At 49.8% G+C, this 23906-nt stretch overlaps 1 protein-coding gene across 1 annotated transcript; it reads left to right on the top strand.

The window, feature by feature from the left end:
• Positions 1-1759: 1759 nt before the first annotated feature.
• On the top strand, positions 1760-23834 carry LOC133372847 (zinc finger RNA-binding protein-like). Its single transcript, XM_061601935.1, has 19 exons — positions 1760-1967; positions 3113-3347; positions 3879-3993; positions 4968-5204; positions 6039-6370; positions 7344-7529; positions 8321-8555; positions 10249-10409; positions 10817-10936; positions 11816-11961; positions 12620-12761; positions 13762-13949; positions 14222-14393; positions 15299-15440; positions 16896-16993; positions 19638-19733; positions 21183-21294; positions 22407-22504; positions 23552-23834. Exons 1-19 carry the CDS (start codon positions 1909-1911, stop codon positions 23741-23743), a joined length of 3066 nt encoding a protein of 1021 aa, XP_061457919.1. The 5' UTR covers positions 1760-1908; the 3' UTR covers positions 23744-23834.
• The last annotated feature ends 72 nt before the right edge of the window (positions 23835-23906 follow it).

Here is a 23906-nt window from a genome sequence, read left to right as displayed (position 1 = left end):
TCCAGAAAGCAAGGTCATGTGTGCGTGTGCATGTGACCACATTTGAGTCTTCCTTTGGGACTGGCATGAAGGCACCAGCTGCTTACTGTTTTGTACAACTACATCTTTCGTTGACTTTTTTATAATCTGGGCTTGAACAAAGTGTATCAACATACACAAAAATAAATAAAATCAGGAAAAACATTTGTGTTCTCTGAAGGTCAAGTGGCGCTTGGGTTGTCAGACCCAGGGACCGCATACAAAGATCTTATAAAACCCTTACTCTGCAGAGGGGCCAAGCCAGTTGCAAGTCAATGAATAAAATACACAAATAAGTATGCAGCGTGCAAAATGACGTCAATACTCTATGTCACACATATTTCTCCCTCTAGTCCTCTTCACATCCCTTCAGGCCTTTTCCCCCCTCTCTTTTAGCTGTTGTCATGGTACTAAAATTTAAGCCACACCCTCTCTTTGGGGGACAAAAAAGACAGCAAAAAAAAAAGAGGGGGAGGAGCCTACCGTGCGCCAAGCCTCGTGAACGCGGCGCGAGCCTAAGGGACATAGGCGAAGCAACCACGTGACTTAAAGAAATCAATCTCTGCCTAGCCTTCCCGTCTACACCTCCCTGCCCCCTCCCACAACATAGATCTCGCGAGACCATGGATGATGATAAGGGGGCGGAGCCTGTTGCTGAGGGAAAGAAAAACGTTTAGGTAACCATCGAGGCGAGGAAAGGATAGAGCGACACACAGCCTCCAACTTCCGGCGGAAGTACGCCAATAAGAGCGGGATAACGGATAGCGTTTAAGTCCTATAGAGGTCGAAAACGCATAAAACGTTAAAATAAAATCTTCCTACCTCAGTAAGGAAAAGACTCCGACCGGCCCCGCCAGCGGTAGGCCTTACTGGCATTTCCGGTCCCTCAGACGCTTTCCTAGCTTTAACTTAAAAGGGTAACCACCATAGAGATGCTTGGGGCTAGAGGGGCTTTGCGGCCGGTCAGATCTCTTAGCTGATATAACAACAACAAAGCCATTGAACCATTGAATTAATACACACTTTCTTGGGAGTACGTCCCATTGAGCCCATTGAACCCATTGCTTTTGAGTAGACATGCACTGGATTAATACACACTCATCTGGGAGCAAGCCCCATTGAGCAGACATGCCTTAGATTTTCAGCCTAAGTAAGCAAGCAAGTGGGACTTTCCACTCAGCCCTGAAACTTACTGGTGTGATCCTGGGGGCCGGGCCAGGCAGGCAGGCAGGCACGCACACACACCCCCTCAGCCTAACCAACCTCACAGAGTTGTTGCGAGGACAAAAGCAGCAATGCAGCCCACGTCCACTCAGAGGCAACCTCTGCTGGGACTTAACTCTACATGTAGCGTGTGCAATGAACCTCTCGCGCGCCCCCTCCGCCCCCGGGAATGAAAAGACTGGATGGGCGCATGAAATGCAAGAGCAGCAAAACAGCAACTGCAAACTGACCCCCCAGCCCAGCCATTTGCATTCCCATTACATGTTTGCTTGTTAAGCCGCTTGGGGGGGAGGGAAGCTTGCCGCGGAAAGGCGGGCAACATAAAATAAACAACGTCAAGTCAATCGATCAATCAAATATCTTGTCCCTGTTAGGTCCAAACCCAACACGCGAAAAAAGAAAAAAAAGGGGGGGGAGGTTGGAGATATGGAAAGGGGAAATGCTCAAGCGAACCCAGAAGTTTGCCCCCTTTGTCTCAGACTGTTGTAAGTCTAGAAGGGAAGGGGGAAAGAGAGCGAGAGGTGGGCGTGGCTTGTTGCCAAGGGAGCGTCGCCGGCCGGTTGGCCGTGCGTGTAGCGTGTGTTTCCCGGCGTGCCCCGCGCGCGCGCGAGCTTCCCCCTCCCGCCGCCCCCTCCCCTCGCCGGCCGTCCAGAGGAGACGGCCAAGATGGCGGCCAGTAACTACTACGGGTTTGCGGCGGGTGCCCTCGCCGGGCCCCAATACAGGTACGTGGAGCGCGGGGGAGCGGGAAGAGCGGCCTTAATTGAGGGGGGAGGGGGATGCCAAAGGCCTCGCAGCCTTCCCTGCCTGCCCATTGCCCTCGGTCCGCAGCAACAGCCCTGCCAGGTAGGCCAGAGTTGTTATAGCAATTGAGCCTTCTTTCCCCACCCCACCCCACCCCGACTCTGGCCTGTTGTTATGGCAAGAGGGGAAAAGGGAGGCTGATGTGACAAGTAATTAAATTTCAGACCTCAGGTGCCCGTGCAACAGCCCTGCCAGGTAGGCCAGGGTTATTCTAGCCATTGTCTTTCTTACTCCCTCTCTCCCGTTACTGTAGGGGGGGGGAGGAGGCTGAGCGATCAAGTAATTAAAATTCAGAAGAGCTTGGTGTGCATTTGCCTCAGTTGCCTGTACAACAGCCCCGCCAGATAGGCCTGGGTTGTGGTTGACAGCGAAGGTTCGTCTTCTTTTCCTCTGTAAGGGAGGCTGAGAGAACCAAGTAACTGAAATTCCAGACATGCTTGCGGTGTGTCTTTGCACCAGCTACCTGTGTGATGGCCCTGCCAGGTAGGCCAGAGTTATTACAGCAATTCCCTCCCTCCTGTTATGGTAAGAAGGGGAAAGGAGGTAGAGAGCTGGGCTCACCTCAGTTGACCTTCGGTTGACAGGGACCGTTACAGCCATTGCAAATATCCTGACTGTTTTTGTTTGTTGATAATGCACCCACTTGTTGTTTTTGTTCATTTTAGATAGCCGCTGCCCTCCAATGAAATGATCTAGGTAGTGTATGAATCAGAACAAACCCCGTACAATATTTAAAAATACAAAATGTAACAACTTAAACAGCAACAATAAAAATCAATAAAGACAGCATCACACATCTTCTATCGGAGAATAAAACAATATGCTCGATGTAGGGGAACCTTTGTCCTTTGTACAGCTGAACTACAACTCCTATCATCCCTGGCCCTTAGTCCATGGTTTCTGGGGCTGGTGGGCGTTGTGGTGCCACAGCTTCTGGGAGAGCCAAAGATTCCCCATACCTGCAATACACAATGTATGTTTTGATTGTTTTGTAATTTCATGTCGCCACTGCTCCTTATTTTAACAAAACGTTTTTCAGTCTCTCCCTTGTCGACTTCCTTTTCAGCGCCCAGCCCGCTCCGGCTTACTCCCACCCCCCGACAGCAGCGAGCTACACAGTCCAACAGACCCCCGGGGTGGAGCACTCTGTGGCCCCTGCCTATACTGCAGCTGTGCAGGCGGCCAGGCCTGTGGCCTCTGCAGGGTATGGAGGCTACCAGCCCCCGTCAACGCAAGACTACGGTTATGGGACACGGCAGCCAGAGCCTGCCCCCCAGCCTGCAGTAACGCAGAACTATCAGGTAGCTGGTCGGGATCCTTACATCGGTTGGTTGGCTGTGAAACGGGTGGGTCATTTGCTCCAGATGATGTTGGACTCCAGCTAGGTCAGGGACGGGACGTCGCTCAGTGGTTGAGCATCTCCTTTGCATGCAGAACGTCCCAGGTTCAGTCTCCAGTATCTCCAAGTGGGACAGGGAGAGGGTCTGTGCCTGATACCCTGGAGAGCCACTGCTAGTCAGTGTAGACAGTACGAGCAAGGTGGACCAATGATCTGACTCAACATAAGGCTCCTTGGTTCCAAACTTCTCCAACCAGCGCGGCCAGTGGTTGGGGTGATAGGAATTGTGGGCCAGCAATTATTGGAGGACCATCGGTTCCCAGTCCTAGGAGGAATATATTCAGGGTCTGCTTCTGTGTGAAACCTATGGAAAAATGGTGTACACCTCTTGAGTATAGCAACCAAAATGACCTATGGATTCTGTGTGTAAGATAATCAGGCTGGCTCGTATCACGCACATCTGCTCACTGACAGGCAAGTTTTGTTTCGGTAGGATGGCTACGGTTACGGCCGATCCCCGACAGCCAGCGGCTACGAGACCAAACCATATTACCAGGCGGTGGCCACGCAGTCCCAACACGTGGCCACGGACTCGTACTACCACTCGAGTGAGTTATTGGGGAGTTCAAATGCGAAACATTTACTGGGCAGGCATGTTCGGACTACTAGAGGCTTCACGCTCGTTTCAAGTTGATTTAACGGCCATGACTCTCCCGAGAAAACCTGGGAAGGTAACTTTCTCTTGAGAATTCTCCTAGAGCCCCTTCGCAGAATGAAAAACGGGTGGGGTTATTGAGTTGCAAGCCGTGAACAGTTAATGCAGGTTTGGAACTAGTTTGTATATGTGTTGGTGGTTTATTTTAAGACATTAATTTTCCGCTTAATCATTAGTGTTTCTAATCAGTGTACATAAAAACAGACCATACAGAAAATATAACAAATTTATCATAATTTACTGAACGGTGGATTATTACTAGTACTTATTTATTTTGAGGTATTTACATATCGCTTGACCATTTGCATTTCTAAGCAGCGCACATAAAACGAAACCATGCATGAAATGGAACGATAAAACCTTACAATCATCATAAAACCAAACACTGTCTTAAAATGCCTGCCAGAACCAGGAAGTCCTAGCCACACACCTGAAATTCAGCAAGGAGGGTGCTCATCTGATCTCAATTGGGAGGGAGTTCCACAGGCTTGGGCCCGCAACACCGGGAGCACGGCTTCTAGCCGTTGCGAGCCGTGCTTCTGAGCCATGGAGGACTGGCAACAGAGGCTCCCCCAAAGATCTCAGTGATTAGGGCAGGGGTATGAGGGATCAGGCATTCCTTAAGAAATCCTGGACGCCAGTTGTTAGGGGTCTTTTAAATGAATGCAACAGCCTTGAAACTAACCCAGTGGTGGCATGGGCAGCCAGTGCAAGCTTTTAAGCGACGGAGTTATGTGCTGGCAGCAGTCCGTCCTGTTGCTGAGAGCCCAGCTTGGGCAAATGAAATGGGAACAACAAAGCCCTGCTTTTTTAAAGAAAAGAGCCTTTGGGCAGGTTCCATTAGCGCCTGCTCTGTGTCCTTTGTAGACTCCCAGGGCAGCTACAGCCAGCCTGCAGCAGTGTACACTCAAAGCCAACCCCAGAGGCAAGTGACGCCCGTGAAGCCAATCCAGACCGTGAACGCTTCCTCCTCCAACTACAGCGCATATCCGACCGCCACGACCGGCCAGCAAAGCGTCTCTGCTTCCTCCATCCAGTCGTACACGCCATCCTCCTCCTCATACGCCTCTTCCTCCTACAATTCCTCTCCTGCGTCCTATTCCGGTAAGAGCTTCTCAGAGGCCTCTCTTCCTGCCCCCCCTTTCTTTACCCCCGGGGTGGAGAACCTGTCTGTCATCTCTGACCATTGGCCATGCTGGCTAAGGGGCTGGTGTGAGTGGGAGTCCATCACCGACATCTGGAAGGGATCAGGTTTCCCCATCTCTGCTCTGAGAGACATTTCCTTTTCCAAGAGGGAATGCCTCTTCTAAACAGAGGCATTCCTACTGATATATTTCTTACATAATGATAATGTTATTTGTTATTTAATGTTATTTGTTATTATAATGTTATTTGTTATTTAATTTAATTTTTTGTAAATTGTATTGCTTTTATTGTATTTTTATATTGTATTTTTATACCTATGTTTATTTTTCTTTGTAAGCCACCTTGAGGGCCTTTGGCCGAAAGGCGGGGTATAAATAAAATTTAATAATAATAATAATACATGTATATCCCACCTTTCCTCAAGGGGGTTCAAGGTGGGGTATATGTTTCTCCCCCTCATTTAATCCTCACAACAGACCTGTGAGGTAGGTTAGGCTGAGAGAGTCATCCAGTGAGCTTCAGGCCTGAAGGGGGAGGGATTTGAACCCTGGTCTCCCAGGTCGCAGTTCAGCTCTAACCACTGCACCAGACTGGCTCTTAGAAGAGGCATTTTCGCAGATGGTAGATTGATGCTGCTACTGTGAGAGTAGAGATGGGAGCCTCCAGCCGTCTAAATGCCGCTGGATTCTCAACTCCCATTGTCCCCGGCCGATGTGTCCCTACCCTGGCATTGCCCACTTTGCATAAACAGGAGCTGTTTCTCTCTCTCTCTCCTCCCCCCCGTCATCCCAGCATCAACCTACTCTGCCTACGACGCCGCAGCATACACGGTGGCCAACGCTTCCTACTACCAGCCCCCCCAGTCTTCGCTCATGCAACAGCAGCCGCTACAGCCCCCTCCGCCGCCCCAGCAGCAGCACCAGCAGCCCCCGCCTCCCACACAGCAGCCGCCAAAAGCCATGGGGGGCTCCCTGTGGAGCGGCGGAAGCAGCAGCAACTCCATCGGCAGCACTTACGGCAAGAAGCCCCAGTATCTCAGCAAGCCCCTGAAGCCCAAAGGCCCCCCCAAACAGCCTCAGCTCCACTACTGCGAGATCTGCAAGATCAGTTGCGCGGGTCCCCAGGTGAGCCTTGCCTCTTTGGGACCTTTTCAAACTTTTGGGGGGGAAGGTTTGTATGCCTGCCCTTCCGATGCTGACGCTTTGCTTGGGGCGGAGAAACAGCAATTGAAAGCTGAATATAAGATACAGGTCAGCGGTTATCAAACCTTCTTTCTCACCCACGGACCACTTGGAAAATTGCTGATGGCCTTGGCGGGCCACTTTATTTTTCTGTCCGTTTGGATGATGTGGACAATGGTTGAATGTGTTATTATTAACCATGCCCTTCATCAGCAGGTCCTAGAGTGGGTGACAACAGTTTGAAATTCAATGTTAAAAAAAGTTTAAACAAATTATGGCCGAGAGAATAGAGCTGTTGTCATGCGCTGTGCTGAGTGCTGTATGGGTTTTTAATGGTGTTCAGTATTGTAGTGTATTATATGGTGATTAACCTGTTCCAAGTATAGTACGATAAAATCCAATATAAGAAATAAAAGAATCAATAAAAGCGCAATTGAAAATAAAATATGGATATTGAAAGCAGAGGGGCCTCTGGCTACCTGCAAGACGGTTGCAGACCACAGCTGGGGACCCCAGGTGTAGAGGAAGGCGTCCGCCTTCTGTGTGCTGTGCCACACGCAATTGTCATGTTTTTGTTTCACTGTTTATTAAATAAGGTTTCATGCGATGGGGAGAACAAACCTTGGGTCTGGGTTAGCCCACTTCAGGCTACAGGTGCGGTGGTGGGTTTCACATGATTTGAATGCTGCTCTGTACAAACAAGCAAATATAAATCCTCACAGGTAGAAGCCAAGAGTTCTAGGCTACCTATCTACATTGCAGGGAGTTATTGTTCTTTGTTTTCCTACAGCGGAGCATTCAGCCACATGACACACGCCTCCAGACACCGTCCGCCTCCCTCCACGAACGTTAGGCCCATCCCCGCTTCTCCCACCCTTGAAAACATTCCTGCCATTTCCTTTCCCTTCCTCTGCAGACGTACCGGGAGCACCTAGAAGGGCAAAAGCACAAAAAGAAGGAGACAGCGCTGAAGGCTGGGAGCCAGGCGGCAGGCAGCGGCCCACGAGGGGTCCAGACGCAACTTCACTGTGACCTCTGCGATGTTTCGTGCACGGGAGCGGATGCTTACGTGGCCCACATCCGAGGAGCAAAGCACCAAAAGGTAGGGCTTTGTGGGAGGGAGGATCTTAGGCTTGTGGGCACCGGACAGTTTGCATCCAACTCTGGGGCTCCCCTTGCACGTGGTCCGGAAGGTTAGGGTACCAGTTTTGGTGTATGAAGCCGTATCCTTGATCTAAGAGGCATTCCCTGCTCTCGGAGGAAATGCCGCTTCTAAACAGAGGCGTTCTTCCATCTCTCTCAAGCTGCTGCTTAATGCTACCAGGCTAAGGTCAAGGTGCTGGTTTTGGTGTACAAAGCCTTATGCAGCTTGGGATCAGGATACCTGAAAGACCGTCTTACCCCTTATATCCCCAGTCTGTCACTGTGCTCTGCAGGTGAGGGCCTCCTGCAGAGACCATCTCATCAGGAGGTCTGTTCCGCACAACATAGAAAGAGGGGCCTTTAGTGTGGTGGCACCCACCCTTTGGAATTCCCTCCCTTTAGATATTAGACAGGCACCATCTCTGGTATCTTTTTGGCACCTACTGAAGACCTTCCTCTTTCAACAAGCCTTTTATGTAGAGACCTTACTTACCAGTTTGTGTATGCGCTGGAATTGTTTTTTAAAGATGTTTTGTTTTCAGAGATGATGTTTAAGATGTTTTGCATTGATTGATTGATTGATTGATCAGTGTTTTCTCACTTGTTGTTTGCCAACGTGTTCTCCTTTCTGGGAGGAAGGGCAAGGTATACATTCTATAAGTAAATAATAAACTGCAATTAGCGCAGATCGTTTCAGTGCAGCCTGCTGACGGGAGAGCGCCGCCTGCTCATTAATGGCCATCCTTCCAGGTTCTCAAGCTTCACACCAAGCTGGGGAAGCCCATTCCGTCCACCGAGCCCATGCTGGTGAGCCTCTCTCAGGGTCCTGCCAACGGCTCAGCCAGCAAGCAAGCTGCACCCACCCCTGCACCCACCGCCGCAGCCGCACCAGTGAAGCAGGCCTTGGGGGCGGCCAACAGCATAAGCAACTTGAGCAAGCCGACGCCTGCGAAGAAGCCCCTTGCAGCAAAGCTGACTTTTTCAGGTATCAATGGTAAAAGGGCGAGCTGGGCAAGAGGCTCCTGAAAGCAATCTCGAGGGGAGAGAGGCAATCTCAAGGGAGCGATCCTCTCTCTCTCTCTCTCTCTCTCTCTCTCTCTCTCTCTCTCTCTCTCCCCCCGTCTCTCTGTCTCTCTCTCTCTCCCTCTCTGTCTCTCTCTCTCTCCCCCTCTCTCTCTCTCTCTCTCTCCCTCTCTGTCTCTCTCTCTCTCTCTCCCCCTCTCTGTCTCTCTCTCTCTCTCCCTCTCTGTCTCTCTCTTTCTCTCTCCCCCTCTCTCTCTCTTTCTCTCTGTCTCTCTCTCTCTCCCTCTCTCTCTCTCTCCCTCTCTCTCTCTCTCTCTCTCTCTCCCCCTCTCTCTCTTTCTCTCTCTCCCCTGTCTGCACAGCAACACCCCTTGGCTACGCGCTCTTAGGACTACAACAGGGACCGTAGTTTGTTAAGGGTGCTGGGAACTGTACCGCTGAGAAGGCTAAACAACCATTCCCAGGATCCTTTGGGGAAAGCCACGTGCTTTACATGCATGGTATAGATGTGACCCTAATCTTCTGTGCAAATGTCTTTTTTTTAAAAAAAGAAAGAATCTAGGCCAGGAACCTTTGGGGAACCTTTGGCCCTCCAGATCAGATTCTCTCTCTCTCCCCCTCCCCCCCCCTGCATCTGCCTTTTGAAGTGGACCTCATTCCGCTGCTTGCATAGACTGGACTCCTTTGGGGAGGATATAAACAATGAATTTGTAATCAATAAACAAAGTAAGGTGCAGGCCCATCAAAATGAGCCGTCACTGCTTGTGCAGATGTTTGCTGTTCAAGGAGAAGTCTGGCAGACTGGTTGTTCGTGATCCAAAGACTGGGAACGTAGGAAGCTTCTTTATTTTGAGCCAGGCTGTTGGTCCATGTAGCTCAGTATTGTCTACTCTGACTGGCAGCGATGGCTTTCCGGAGTTTGAGGCAGAGAGTCTTTCCCAACCATACCTGGAGATGCCAGGGATTGAACCTGGGACCTTTTGCATGCGAAGCGGGCACTCTGCCAGATGATGGGCGTTGTCACTTCTGGAAGTGGTTACTGTACAAGATTGGCTGCCCGGCACATCATGGAGTGCTTCGGTCACATCCACACCACACCTTTAAACTCACTTTTAAAGCACATGGCTTCCCCCTCGCCCCAAGAATCCCAGGAACCGTAGTTTGCTAAGGTTGCTGAGACTTGTTGGTCTGAGAGGGGTAAATGACAGTTCCCAGGATCCTTTGGGGGGGAGCCTTGTGCTTTACTTGTGGCTATAATCTTCTATGCCAAGGATTTTTTTCAAAAAGAATCTAGGCCAGGAGTGGGTGAAACTTTGAACCTCCAGATCTGATTTTCTGCCCCACCTTCCCAAATCTGCAGTTTGAAGTGGTAAAATCCATTCTTAAGACTTGGTTCTGTTGCTTGCACAGACTGGACTATTGCCACCTGCTTGTTCGCTAGCCTGAGCGGTCCTGTATGGCAGGTTTGGGGGAGCCTTTGGCCCTCCAGATGTTGCCAAAGTACAACTCCCACCATCATCCCTAGCCTTGCTTGCTGCTGGGAGTTGCCTTTCAGCAACACCTGGAGGGCCAAACGTTCCCCCACCCCTAAAAATGCAAATCATGGCGAGTTGAGATCTGAAAAGCACAATGGATGTTTGTCTCCTTCCTCGCAGGAGCAAGCAAGCTTCAGGCAACGGGCAGCAAAGAGGAGGCGGCGAAAGGGGCACAACCGAAAGCAGGAATGCCGGCAGACCAGCTCCCGCTTGACGGTTCCGGAGACAGTCTTGGGGATCTGCTTGACGTACAACCCGTAGGCCATGATTACGTGGAAGAGGTAAGGCGGGAGCCAGTTCCGTTGTTTTCACAGCGTGCTGTGTGAAGAAGTACTTCCTTTTGCCTTTTGTGCAGGCACGCTCTTCTGCGTCGCCCACTTCCAGTCAGCAGTCGGTTTTGCACATGTCACCTTTTGGAGCGAGAGTTGAGAGGTCGTGCCAGGGCCCGTGGAACCATCCTACTTGCCCCTCTGCCTTTCCTTACAGCCCCAGGCTTCTCTGGCAAGATGCTCGCTCTCTCTCTCTCTCCTCCCCCCCCCAAGGCCTGGCTCCTCTCACTCTGAGAGCAAGGGTATCCAAACTGACCCTGAGCTGAACCAGGCATCTTGCGACTAGCCTGGGTTTCTGGGACATGTGTGGTTCGTGACACCTCCTCCTTTTCCCTCCTTCTCTCCCTCCCTCTCCCCAGGTGCACAACGACAAAGGGAAGATGATCCGCTTCCACTGCAAGCTTTGTGAGTGCAGCTTCAATGACCCTAACTCCAAGGATATGCACTTGAAGGGACGCCGGCACAGGCTGCAGTATAAGGTATATACGGAGAGGTCAGGCCTCTAGAAACTAACCGTTCTAGCTCAGTGCTACAGACCAGCAGGGAAGGTTGGGTAAAGCCCCTTTTTTATTGTTACATATCTATCCCACCTTTTCTCCAAGGAGCTCAAGGTGGCATACATGGTTCTCCCCCATCTCTCTTGTTTTGTCCTCGCAACAACCCTGTGAGGTAGGTTAGGGCTGGGAAGACAGTGTCTGGCTCCCCAAGGTCACCCAGCGAGCTTCATGGCTGAGTGAGGATTTGAACTCATGCTTGCTCTTTGCTCTCTTGCTGCTGGGGAGATAGAGTCCACTTTCACACCATACTTTTAATTCCACTTTAAGCAGTCGTGGCTTCCCCCAAGGAATCTTGGGAAAAGTAGTTCATTAAGGGTGCTGAAGAGCTGTTAGGAGACCCCTCACAGAGCTGCAACTGCCAGAGTGGTTTAAACTCTGGGGATTGTAGCTCTGTGAGGGGAACCGGGGTGTCCTAGCAACACTCAGCACCCTTAACGAGCTACAGGATTCTTTGGGGAAGCCACGACTGTTGAGCGTGGAATCATAGTGGAATTAAACGTATGGTGTGAGTGTGGCCCAGGGAGACAATGGAAATACAGTCTCCTCTCCCAAAGTGGCATAGTGCAGGAGGAGGAACAGGAAATGAGGTCAGCAACCCTAAGGATATCCATTTACTCTTGAAGCAAGGTCAGCACAGATTAGGTGAGAAAGCTTGGAGGCTCCTTCCCTGTACCTTCCGTTATCCCCGCACACGCCCAACCAAGCCTTGCTGCATCGCGCCACTTCCAACAGCTGGTAGCCATAACTGAAGCAGGCCGCCTGCTCCACGCTTAGCCCTGATAGCGACAAAACCTCTTGCAGAAGAAAGTCAACCCAGACCTGCCGGTGGAGATCAAGCCCAGCAACCGAGCCCGGAAGATGCACGAGGAGAAGCTGAGGAAGCAGCAGCTCCGGGTCCTGGTGAAGCGGCGCCGGGAGGAAGAGCAGCGCTGGCACTTGGAAATGAGGTGAGTCCTCCTCGGGAGCGGCCTGGGGCAAAGCGGCGTCCCTGCTGCCTTCTTCTTCCTCCGCTGAAATGTCAGCTTCTTCCTCTCGCCTGCCTCTTGGCAAGCTGACAGCTTCCATCTGCTATGTAAAGCCACCCCTGCTCTTCCTCGGCTTCTCTCTAGACCCAGCGTTCCCCAGCTGTGGCCCATGGACCACCAGTGACCCGCAAGCTTCGTCCAGGGGGTCTACAGCATATGCCCGCATTAAATATTGTGGTTTTTGTCACTTCTTTTATTTCCTTCATTGCTATATTACAGTTGTAATTCAATAACATTGAATACAGGAGAGGGAGAAGCAATGAAGATACAGCTTTTTTTTTAAAAAAAACCATACAGCGTCTAGCACAGTGCCTTGCAATGACTACAACGTGCAGGAAAGTCTGCAAAGGCCATCAGCCATTGTTATGTGGTTTGTGGGGGGAGTTTGGGAGCCCCTGCTCTAGACTAAAAAGCACCAAATGCTGCAACCATCATTCTGGCCGCACCTCTTCTGAACCTTTTCCAACTCTGCGATGGCCTTTTTGAAGCGAGGCGACACAGTATTCCAAACGCGGCCGCACTGTAGACGGTGCAGCTCTTTCAACGCAGCCTGCCTTTGCTCTGCCCTGTCCCTCTCCAGGCGCTACGAAGAGGAAATGTACTGGCGTCGGGTCGAGGAGGAACAGCTGTACTGGGAGGAGCAGCAACAGCGGCACCTGGCGGCAGACTGGCACCCGCCCCCACTCATGGGCAGGCCCGGAGTGCCAGTCCCCCCTCTCTTGGTGGGTACTTGTTTTTAGACGACATTTCCTTGAAGCCCCAGACTCCCTGCTTCTGTGTACTTTGCGCCCTACAAAGCCAGCAAGCAGGATGAATACCGTGAGTCAATTCAGACGTCATGCTAAGCCGTAGCTTAGCGTTACGTGAACAAGCTTGGCCTGTTCAGCTGCAGCTGCAAGGAGGAGATTGGAAGCATTCACTGAGTGGTTTAAACTAACTACAGTTGCAAACGGGTGTTGTGGTTCATTTAAATCAGGGATGGGGAACCTTTTTTGGCAGCAGGCCTGATACCAACCTCCCCCACCCCCTGCCAGCCATTGTGATGAGTGTGTGTCAACTTCCAAACTGATAACAGCTTTACAAGCCAGTTAATGTTTTTACAGAGATGGAGGTTACTTGTCTCTGTTTGGCCCTGGCCGTTTGCCTTGGGCTCTGTTGTGGGCTTTTCACAAAACTACTCGAGTCTGGAGTCCTGCAGTGTTCCTGTAGAACAGCGATGTTTAAAAGGACACCTTTGCAGTCCCTCAAGGCTCCAGTTTTCTGCCAAACTGTTTCCTTTTTTTAAAATGACAAGATAGGTTGACCTTTTAATGGGGACAGAGAGTCCCCCTTGCCCACTGCCTCTCACTCTGACCCTCTTTCCTAGGGTCTACCCTGGCCCATATTATTCTGAAATACTTGGAGGTTTTGTACATCAGTGAGTTTTGAATACTTGAAAACCAAAATTAAGTGCGTTTTGTGTTGGACTAGGACCTGGGAGACCAGGGTTCGAATCCCCACACAGCCATGAAGCTCACTGGGTGACCTTGGGCCAGTCACTGCCTCTCAGCCTCAGAGGGAGGCAATGGTAAACCCCCTCTGAATACCGCTTACCATGAAAATCTTATTCATAGGTCGCCATAAGTCAGGATCGATTTAAAGGCGGCCCCTTTCCATTTTTCTGTTTTCCTTCTTTCTCCTTCCAGATTGATAGGTAAAGTCTGTCCATTTTATCTCTCTCAGCCCACCCGGCGACCAGACTCTTCCGATGACCGCCACGTCATGACAAAGCACTCCAGCATTTACCCGACGGAAGAGGAGCTGCAGGCCATCCAGAAAGTCGTCTCTCATTCTGAGCGCGCCCTTCGGCTCGTCTCCGATTGGCTGACGGAACAGGAAACTCAGGAAGAGGAAGGAAGCAAAGAGAAAGGGTAACGCTTCACACCAGGGGGTCCCCAAACTGTACGGAGGGTTTGTTATTTGGGTTTTTTTACTGTTGGAAGCCTATCCCTAGCAGGTCACACTTTGGGATCCCAGACTTAAGTTGGCAATCAGTTACCTGTTCCCTCCGTTTTTTGGGGGGTGAGGTGGGGGGAGCCGAAGTGGCACAAAAGCCTCCTGGATCCCTCCTGACGTTTCAAATTCCCTGCGCAATGTAGCGAGTCCTCATGAGCCCTCTTCCTGGCTCTCTCCCTTTCCACAGGAAGACAGACGACCCGCCCCGGGTTCTGAAAGGGGTCATGAGAGTCGGCGTCTTGGCGAAAGGGCTGCTCCTCCACGGGGACAGGAATGTGCGCCTGATCCTGCTGTCTGCCCAGAAGCCCACGCTGGCCCTCCTCCAGAGCATCACGGAGCAGCTGCCCAAGCAACTGGCGGTAAGGCCAGGCCTCTCTTCACTCCACGCTCAGTGGACAGACGTGGGTGTGCGCATGTGTGTACCGAGAGCCAGAGTGGCCAAGTGGTTATAGAGTGCCAGACTGGGACGTGGGAGAGCAGGGCTCAGATCCCCACTCGGCCCTGGGCCTGTCACTGCCATGTTGGAAGAGGAAGGTCTTCTGTAGGGGCCAAAAGGGCCAGAGAGATGCTGCCTGCCTGACATGTAACAGGAGGGAGTTCTAAGGCGTAGGGGCCACCACTCTAAAGGCCCGATTCCTCTGTCATTTGGATCAGGCTTCCTGATAAGACCGTATCTGCAGGAGCCCTCAGTTACAGAGCACAGTGTAAGGCTGCGTACACAAGGGGTGGAGCAATCTTTTTAGGTATCCTGGTCCCAAGCTGCTAAGGGCTGTGTACACCAGTGCCAGCAACACCTTGAGCTTAGCCCAGTCGCTGAGTGGCAGGCAGTGAAATTCTTTCAGGAGTGGCATAGCATGCCCCTGGGAGCAGTTGAGCCACTGCATTTCGCCCTAGCTGCAGGTTCCGGACCAACCTCAGGGGCAGCCCCACATAGAGAGCACATTGCATCAATCCACCGTGGAGTTTGGAAGAGTCAAAGCAGGAGCGTGCAGAGCACGGCCTGCCTCTTGAGTGCTCAAGCCGGCTTTGAGCCAAAGACAGTGCCCTGCGAGGCTTTTCTGAGAATAAACTGGGGAACGCTTCTCCTGTCTCTCTCTCTCTTGGGTTCACCTGCCTGGCTGAGGCTGTACAGTCTCACTGAAGACGCGTTTTGGGGAACGGGCTGTTGCTCCTGGATGGCTGCAGTCATTAAGGAAGCCCAGATCTGGCTGGGGGTCTCCCTCAGAGGCTGATGGAATTCTCTTTCACTCCTTGTCTTTCCCAGAAGGTAACGAATGACGATTACGAAGTGGTGCCTAACTCCGAGGAAGCCAATGTCGTGATCGCTTCATGCAAAGAACCTCAGATGCAGGTCACAGTTTCATTGACTTCTCCCTTGATGAGAGAAGAGGGCTCTGCGGACGGAGGTGAATAATTAATAATAATAATAATAATAATAATAATAAAATTTTATTTGTGAGTCGCCTATCTGGCCGGATTAACGGCCACTCTCCACTCGCCTGCCTGAGGGGGCTGCTGGGTGCCTTTCGTGCTGCACTATTTGAAACCTTTTTTGCCCCTTTGTAGAGGGGGAAGGATTGCCGCCTAGATGGATCTCACAGGAGCAGTGTCCCAGAATGGAGATGTTAGTCTGACTCCCTTCAGCCTCCCCAGCACTCAGATGTTTGCCTACCAGTGGAATGTGGCAAGCATCACATAGACACTTTCCCCAGGCCGCAAACAGCGGCAGTGCCCAGGGATGCCATCTCCTTACCACCACAAGCTAACTGCTTTGTATTGGTATCACGATACGCTGCTGTAAGCTACCTCGGAGATCAGTTGATTGAAAGGTTGGGTCTCAGATCACTTAAAATGAAATAAAAAATAGCCTGACCTTCAAATGCGCTGTGACTGAGGCTCCAGGCAGACGTTCTTCCAGATCAGGAGCCCTGAATTGACCGGTGATGGTTTGTTGATCATCAGGCAAGCTAGAATTGGCATTTTGGGGGCGGGCAGGTGTTCTGCTTCCTTAGATGCTGTTTTTGTGACCTTGCTGTAGTCTATGCAGTTACGGTACACTTGCAGGAGAGGGCAGGGGGGTGTGGAGTGGGAAGGCAAAGAGGATGGTGACGGCACCCTTAATGTAATAGCTGGAAGTGGTCGGTAGTCATGGCTTAAACTCTCCCTCGGCTGTAGTTGCCCATTAAAAGCACGAACAAAACGGGATGTGGTCCAGATGCACATTGCGAGGAGGAAACTCCTTCCGCAGCTCTGATTTTGGCTTTGCAAGAGCCATTTCACCTGACATCCCGGCTACACCCGCGTCTGCCTGGCCTTCGCTGTGGGAAAACTCAGGGTTGTAAAGGGGAGGTGTGCATCTCAAAAGCAACAGGTGGGCGCCTCTCCGTTGTGCAGAGGAAGGTGCCTCCCATTTGCAGGCCCCACGTTTGCTGCAGCGTGGTGCGGAGTATGCGGATTCGTTTTTTCACAGTGCTGCCTTGCCTGTCCTGCAAGGAAAACGAGAGAGGTTTGTAGAGCCCAGTTGCTGGATCAGGCCCAAGGGGGCCCATCTAGTCCAGCGTCCTGCTCTCACAGTGGCCCGCCAGGTGCCCATTATGGGATGCCTGCAAGCAGGACCTGAGCGCAGGAGCAACTCTCCCCACTTGTGATCCCCAGCAACTGATCATCCAGGGGCTTTCCTGCCCTTGATGAGTGGGACTAAGAACGTCTCACCCTACCTGTGCTTGCGATTTCCAAACTTATACAGGGAAGCAATGGAGAGCAGTACAGAAGCTCGAGTTACCTTTTGTTTTTGGCCTGGGTTCCAGCATGCCGTCGTTGTCTTCTTCTTGTTGTTGTTATTATTATTATTACTATTTTAGAAGCATCACCAGAGCCTCAGCTCAACTCGTCGGAGATCTTGAACAAGGAGAAATGCCTGGAGTCCCTGGCTGCTCTTCGCCATGCTAAATGGTTCCAGGTACAATAAATAACTATTTTTTTAAAAAAAAAGCTTGTCCAAGGAGCTTTGGATGCATTGCGCCAGAAAGGCAAGCGGGCAAGGGAGAGCGAGTGCAGCTTCCAGAACGCCAAATCTCCCTGTCAGTTTTGTTCGGCCCAGTGAGTCCACCAGGGTCGTGTTAAGATAAGGAGCACGAGTGATCTCCGTGTTTTCCCCCCAGTGCAGAGATGGAGAATTCTTGTCAGCCCAAGGGCCGCATTCCCTTCTGGGCAGCCACATGCCAGTGGTGGACAGGGCAGAGGCAAAAGTGGGCGGAGCAACTCATTAAATTAGACTGCGTGCAGTAGGCTAGTTTTGACACATACTCTCGCAGACACACACACACACCTGGTGATGCATTTCAGAGCCTTGGTAGTATCTTTAGGGCAAACATAGACTCTTGTGGCACCTTGAAGACAAACTGACTGGTTGTGGTCACAATTAGTCTGCTTGGGGTTGTATCCAACTTAAGTTCTACTGAGTAGACCCACTGAAACTAACTGACTAAGTTAGTCATGTCTGTTATTTTTATTGGGTCTGCTCTAACCATGACCAATGTCTGATACCTGGTCTTTGAGATGATATTCATTGTAGTAACATACAGTAATACCTCAGTCAATATCATACTTTGGAGACATCATGAGAAGACATGATTCTCTAGAAAAGACAATAATGCTGGGAAAAACAGAAGGGAGTAGAAAAAGAGGAAGGCCAAACAAGAGATGGATTGATTCCATAAAGGAAGCCACAGCCCTGAACTTACAAGATCTGAACAGGGTGGTTCATGACAGATGCTATTGGAGGTCACTGATTCATAGGGTCAACATAAGTCGTAGTCGACTTGAAGGCACATAACAACAACAATGGCCATTAATGTTTTATAATTGTACTATATATATATATTTTTTTCCACACTTGCTCATATTTTAATTGTGATTTTATTTGTTGTACACCGCCCTGAGAGCTTTCTGCTATAGGGCAGTCTAGAAATGTAATTAAATAAATAAATAAATAAATAAATAGATGGCAGTGGGGAAATAGAATCTGCTGGCAATTCCTCTCTTTTAAGACGAGGTTGTGTGTATCCGGTCAGTGTATGTTGTCTGTATCCTACTCAGAGTAGACCCATTAAAATTAATGGACATGGCTAACTTGTCTATTAATTTCCCTGGGGTCTACTCCAAGAAGGACCTAGGTAGATGCACACCAAAGGTTTTATGTGCCTTTAACAGGGCTGCCTCATAATATTAATAGCCAGGTGTGGCTAAAATGATGGAACTGAGGTTATCACACTTTGGACACATAATGAGAAGACGTGATTCACTAGAAAAAATGATAATGCTGGGAAAAAGAGAAGGGAGTAGAAAAAGACGAAGGCCAAACAAGAGATGGATTGATTCCATAAAGGAAGCCACAGACCTGAACTTACAAGATCTGAACAGGGTGGTTCATGACAGATGCCATTGGAAGTCGCTGATTCATGTTGTTACGTGCCTTCAGGTCGACTATGACTTATGGCGACCCTATGAATCAGCTGATTCATAGGGCTGCCATAAGTCGTAATCGACTTGAAGGCACATAACAACAACAAATACCTCAGTTAAGGCATCCTCCAGGAATGAAGCTCCTTTTAAGGAAGGCTATTTATAAGATGAAACCCATGAACTTTGTTTTACTGTGGATAAACTTTCAAGCCTGTGCCTTTGCTTTTAGATGAAACTGACCAGCATGTCTCCTTGCTTTGCTTTCAGTAAACTGATAACCCTGTGCCTTTGCTTTGCTAGGGTGAAACTGACAGGCCTGTTTGTTTGTTTTGCATTAAAGAGATCTCTTGCTTTCTCCCAGGGCTGGGGAGGGAAGGATCCAGTTCGATTCAGAGGAAGAGGAGGAGGGGAGGTAGGAGGGGGAGTGGGTGGGTGTAGGCACCTTTAAAGCCCTTGTTGAAGCTGCTCCCACCATCTATGGGCAGGAACCTATCCCTATTCTTTCCATGTTATTCCTACCTCTGGTACCAAAGTTTCTGTTAAAGAAGTAGTGTCAAGGAACGCATATGCTTCATTAACTGAGGTATTGCTGTATTTGTTACAAAGAGAAGGGCCCAAGCCTGTGGAACTCCCTCCGAACTGAGATCAGACAGGCACCCTCCTTGTTGAACATCAGGCATATGAGTAAAACATCCAGCAGGCATTTTAAGGTGGTTTTTGGATGATTTTATTGATCTGTTGTTTTATGTTTGGTGTCTTCTTCTGTACATCACTTAGAAATGCAAATGATTAAGCGCTATATAAATGTTTTAAGTAACATAAAAAATAAATACACTAAACCAAGACCACAAGACCAGGTTCCCTTGTCCCACCCAGGGGGCTAGGTGGGTGCTGTGTTCCATCTTCTTAATGGATCTACTCTGAGTAGAACTAGCATTGCGTACAATAGTTGTTGCTGTTTCGTTTTTTCAGGTGCCACCAGTTTTCCTGCTTTTGTTTTTAATCTTCTTATGGCTTGCCGTTTGGGAATGATTTTTCCTTTTGCAGGGGACGGGCAGTTTATGGTAGTTTCGCTTGGGACATGCTTCCAAGATGGAGGTTGATGGTTTGTTGGTTTGTTCTCCCTCTCTCTACAAAAGGCCCGAGCCAATGGCCTGCAGTCCTGTGTGATCATCATCAGGGTTTTGCGGGACCTCTGCCAGCGTGTGCCAACATGGGGCGCTCTTCCTGATTGGGTAAGGTCGCGTACGGCACAAGTCCAGCATCCTTTGGGAATCTCCTTGTCTCCACACACACACTGTTGAGCTAGTGGTAGGGTGCACATGCCATTGCACACAACTGGGCTGCTCTCATAAGATTGGGCAGCATCTTCTGTCAGCACAAGGATTTACTCTTGCGCAACAGAATCTTTTCAGTGGTGGCCTCTCAACCACCACTCCCCTTCCTGCTTCTTCTTTAGGGCAGTCTGCTGCCCTCCCGACGTTGGACTCCCAACTGCCATCGCCCCTGAGCTGTTAGCCACGCTGGCTGGGGCTGATCAGGACATGGCTAATAAGGTTCAAGAGTGGAAGGCATGATGTTTGGGGAAGGCTCCCATGGGTAACGCCAGCATGCTCTTTGGCGCTGTGGCATGGTTGCTCCGTATCCTCTCGGATTTGTTTGTTGCTTGCTCTAGGTTAGATTACTACAATGTGTTACACATGGGGCTGCCTTTGAAGACAGTTGGGAAACTACAGCTAGTGCAGAATTCAGCAGCCAGATTACTCACTGGGACCAGAAGGCCTGAACATATACCAGTTCTGGCCAGCTTCCTATTAGTTTCCGAGCTCAGGCTTTGATCTTTATAGCCCCATATGGCTCAGGAACGCAATACTTCAAAGGACCTTCCCTCCCCATATGAACCAGCCCAGACCCTGCGGCCCTGATCAGAAGCCCTTTCTCTGTGTGCCCCACCCAAGGGTGGTGCAGAGGGTGGCACTACAAGAAGGGGCCTTTTCAGTGGTAGCCCCCTTCCTGTAGAATGCTCTCCCCAGGGAGACACGCTGCTGGCGCGAACCTTGGCAGCCTTTAGGCACCAGGCTAAGACCTCTCTGTTCGCCCAGGCAGCCTTCGGTTAATGGTATGTCGTCCATTAGCGCTCATTTTTTAGCAGGGGAGGGAGTGGATAACTTTATTAATATATTGCTGGATGAGTGTTTTAAGGATTTTGAATTGTCATTGTTTTAATGCTTCTTCCTGGTTTTAAATTTTTTATGTACTTTATTTTGCCAAGTTACTTTGAGGCTTGTTATTGTTTAAAGCAACTGATAAATAAAATAAATAATAATACATTTGTGCTGTTTTTAAATTATTGATTCAAGCTGCCTCAGCTTGGTTGGGCTGGATCCAGGGATATGTGAGAGGCTCTTAGTTCTCACATGTCAAAGTCTCGAGGAACTTGTCCCAATAATTTTGGTAGGACTCAAGTTCAAATACAAGAGTGTGGGATCCAGCCCAATCATGGAGAAAGACATGGTAGAAATAATTCTAATAAATCAAATCTATGGGAATTGTTTTGTGGCATTTTAAAAAAAACCAAAACATTTCATTCTTTTTTTAAAAAATATTTAATTTCACATAAGAAGTTGCCTTGTCTAAATGACTTAAACCCCTTTTTCTTCTCCACCCCCCCCGCCACTTTCCAGGCTATGGAGCTCCTGGTGGAAAGAGCCCTGAGCAGCGCCACAGGGCCTTTGGGTCCCGGAGAGGCCATGCGGCGGGTCTTGGAGTGCATCGCCACTGGAATGCTCCTGGAAGGTCAGTTTTGCGTGCCATGAGATCTGCAGGGTTAGGATCCCCAGAGGTAGGAAGCTGCCTTATCCTGAATCAGGCCATCGGTCCTTCTTTACAGCACTAAGGACCCAGTTCCTATGTTGTGTGGAACAGACCTCTTCATGAGATGGTGTCTGCAAGGACGCCCTCACCTGCAGAGCGCAGGGATTGACTGCGTATGTAAGGGTGAGGCAATCTTTCAGATTTGAGTTTGGGTATGTGTTCCACTCTTTTTCTGTAGATGGCCTGCGCCCAGCCGCGTGAGGGCAATGGGTTAGCTGTAGGGAATTGTTTTTATATTGTTTTAAATTTTAAAATTGTGTTTCAAATTGTTTTTAAAATATGTGTCTTAAATTGTATGTTTGTTTTAATGTTTTTGATTGCTGTAAACCGCCCAGAGAGCTTCGTCTATGGAGCGGTATACAAGTTTCGAAGAAACACTCCCACTGAGTTCTAGCTTCAACTTTTAAGATTTGTGCTAAAAAAAGCTTTGCTTTCATCCTTGTAATAACGACAGCTTCTTAAAAAAAACAAGTTTCTGGCCTTTACGGCTGTGGAGAGAAGTTGTGGGCAGCCTCTAGTAAAATCGCTCGTGGGAGTGGAGAGCAGGGCTATAGCGTTCAAAACCAGTGCTTTGGCAACACAGACACACACGAGCCCACATGCTACAAAATATATACTCATCGCTTAGCAATGATGGCAATTCATAGTTACTTTCAGTTCTCTCCTTGTTTTTATAAAGCTCTTAAGCCAGGAATGGGCAGAAGGTAGATCAAGTAGATCTCGGGGGTGATTTTCAATCAAGCAGCCAGAGTTTCTGCCTCTAAATGGTTTTACAAAAGTTGTCTACAGCATTGCCAGAGTCCAGTGCCCATCATCCCCGACCATCAGCCACGCAGGCTGATGGGAGGTGGTGTCTGGCAGCGCCTGGAGGGCCCTGGCCTTGCTCCAAGGAGCCTTTGATCAGGAGAACCAAACCACCGAAATAGCCCGTATCGGTTGGGAGTGGAATCCAGCTGCTAAAGAAGCAGTTTGAGGATGCGCGTGTCCCTCCTTCCCAGACGTAACCGGTGCCACAATTTTCTTCTTCCCTCCAGGTGGCCCGGGGCTCCAAGACCCCTGTGAGAAGGAACCAGTGGATGCCTTGCGGAGCATGGCCAGGCAGCAGCGGGAGGACGTCACAGCCAGCAGCCAGGTGGGTCACATCCCAGGCCCACTCACACCCAGCCACATGGCAGAAATGCAGATATCTTGTATTTAACCTTGTAAGGCAGGAGTGGGGAAACTGTGACGTTCCATATTCTGTTTATTATTATTATTAAAGATTTATATCCCGCCCTTTCAGTAGGAGCCCAGGGCGGCAAACACAAGCACTTAAAACACTAAAACATCATAAAAACAAAGTTTAAAATATATTACATCCTTAAAAACATATTAAAACAAAACATCTTTAAAAACATTTTAAAAAAAAGCTTTAAAAACATTAAAAAGCAATTCTAGCACAGACACAAAGTCTCTACTTAAAAGGCTTGTTGAAAGAGGAAGGTCTTCAGTAGGCACCAAAAAGATAACAGAGATGGCGCCTGTCTAATATTTAAGGGGAGGGAATTCCAAAGGGTCGGTGCCACCACACTGAAGGTCCACTTCCTGTGTTGTGCAGAACGGAGCTCCTGATAGGTTGGTATCTGCAGGAGGCCCTCACTTGCAGAGCGCAGTGATCAGCTGGGTATATAAGGGATAAGATGGCCTTTCAGGTATCCTGGTCCCGAGCTGTATAGGGCTTTATACACCAAAACTAGAACCTTGAACTTGGCCCGGTAGCAAATGGGCAGCCAGTGCAATTATTTCAGTAGCTGGGTGACATGTTGGCGATACCCTGCCCCAGTGAGCAGTCTCACCGCCTCATTTTGCACCAGCTGCAGCTTCTGGACCAACCTCAAGGGCAGCCCCACATAGAGCGCATTACAGTAATCCAGCCTGGAGGTTACCAGGGCGTGGACAACAGTGGTCAGGCTATCCCAGTCCAGAAATGGCCACAACTGTCTTACCAGCCAAAGCTGGTTAAAAGGCACTCCAGTCCATCAAAGGCCTGGAGAAAAAGGTACATCTTTACCTGGCACCAAAAAAGATGTCAGTGAAGCCCCGCAGCCCAGACCTCTTGCTCTGGGTCCGAGCATCTTTTTGGGCTGGGAATCCTAACAGTGTGTGTGTCCGCCTCTTCCTCCCTCTCCCGCTCCCCCAGCATGCCTTGCGGATGCTCGCTTTCCGTCAGATCCACAAAGTGCTCGGCATGGAGCCCTTGCCGCTGCTGAAGAACCGGCCGGGCAGCAGTCACAACCGGAAAAGGCGACGGGATGCTGACGAGGAGGCGGAAGGCGAGGGGGACGGGAAGAAGGACAAGAAAGAGGGCGAGGACGACGAGGGCGGGGCCTAACCACTGTTGCGAGATTGGCTAAGCCGATGTTCACATGACTTTACTTTTTTATATATATATATATATATATATATAAATATATATATTATGAGTTGCTGTTTAGTCTAAAGTTTTGGTAATTTTAGTGTGTTCTTTTTCCCCCCTCCCCTTTTAAAAACAAAAA

This window comes from Rhineura floridana, chromosome 18 (assembly GCF_030035675.1).
Source record: "Rhineura floridana isolate rRhiFlo1 chromosome 18, rRhiFlo1.hap2, whole genome shotgun sequence".
NCBI lineage: Eukaryota > Metazoa > Chordata > Lepidosauria > Squamata > Rhineuridae > Rhineura > Rhineura floridana.
The sequence above is the reverse complement of the archived record's forward strand: the minus strand, read 5'-3'. Positions and strand labels throughout refer to the sequence as shown.

What these genes read in the sequence shown, in the direction of transcription:
- LOC133372847 (XM_061601935.1), top strand. Translation starts at nt 1,909, where the DNA reads ATGGCGGCCAGTAACTACTACGGGTTTGCGGCGGGTGCCCTCGCCGGG. An exon ending in GCCATGATTACGTGGAAGAG is followed by an intron (nt 10,410 to 10,816) that starts GTAAGGCGGGAG and finishes CCCTCTCCCCAG; the next exon opens with GTGCACAACGACAAAGGGAA. An exon ending in CACTGGAATGCTCCTGGAAG is followed by an intron (nt 21,295 to 22,406) that starts GTCAGTTTTGCG and finishes TCTTCCCTCCAG; the next exon opens with GTGGCCCGGGGCTCCAAGAC.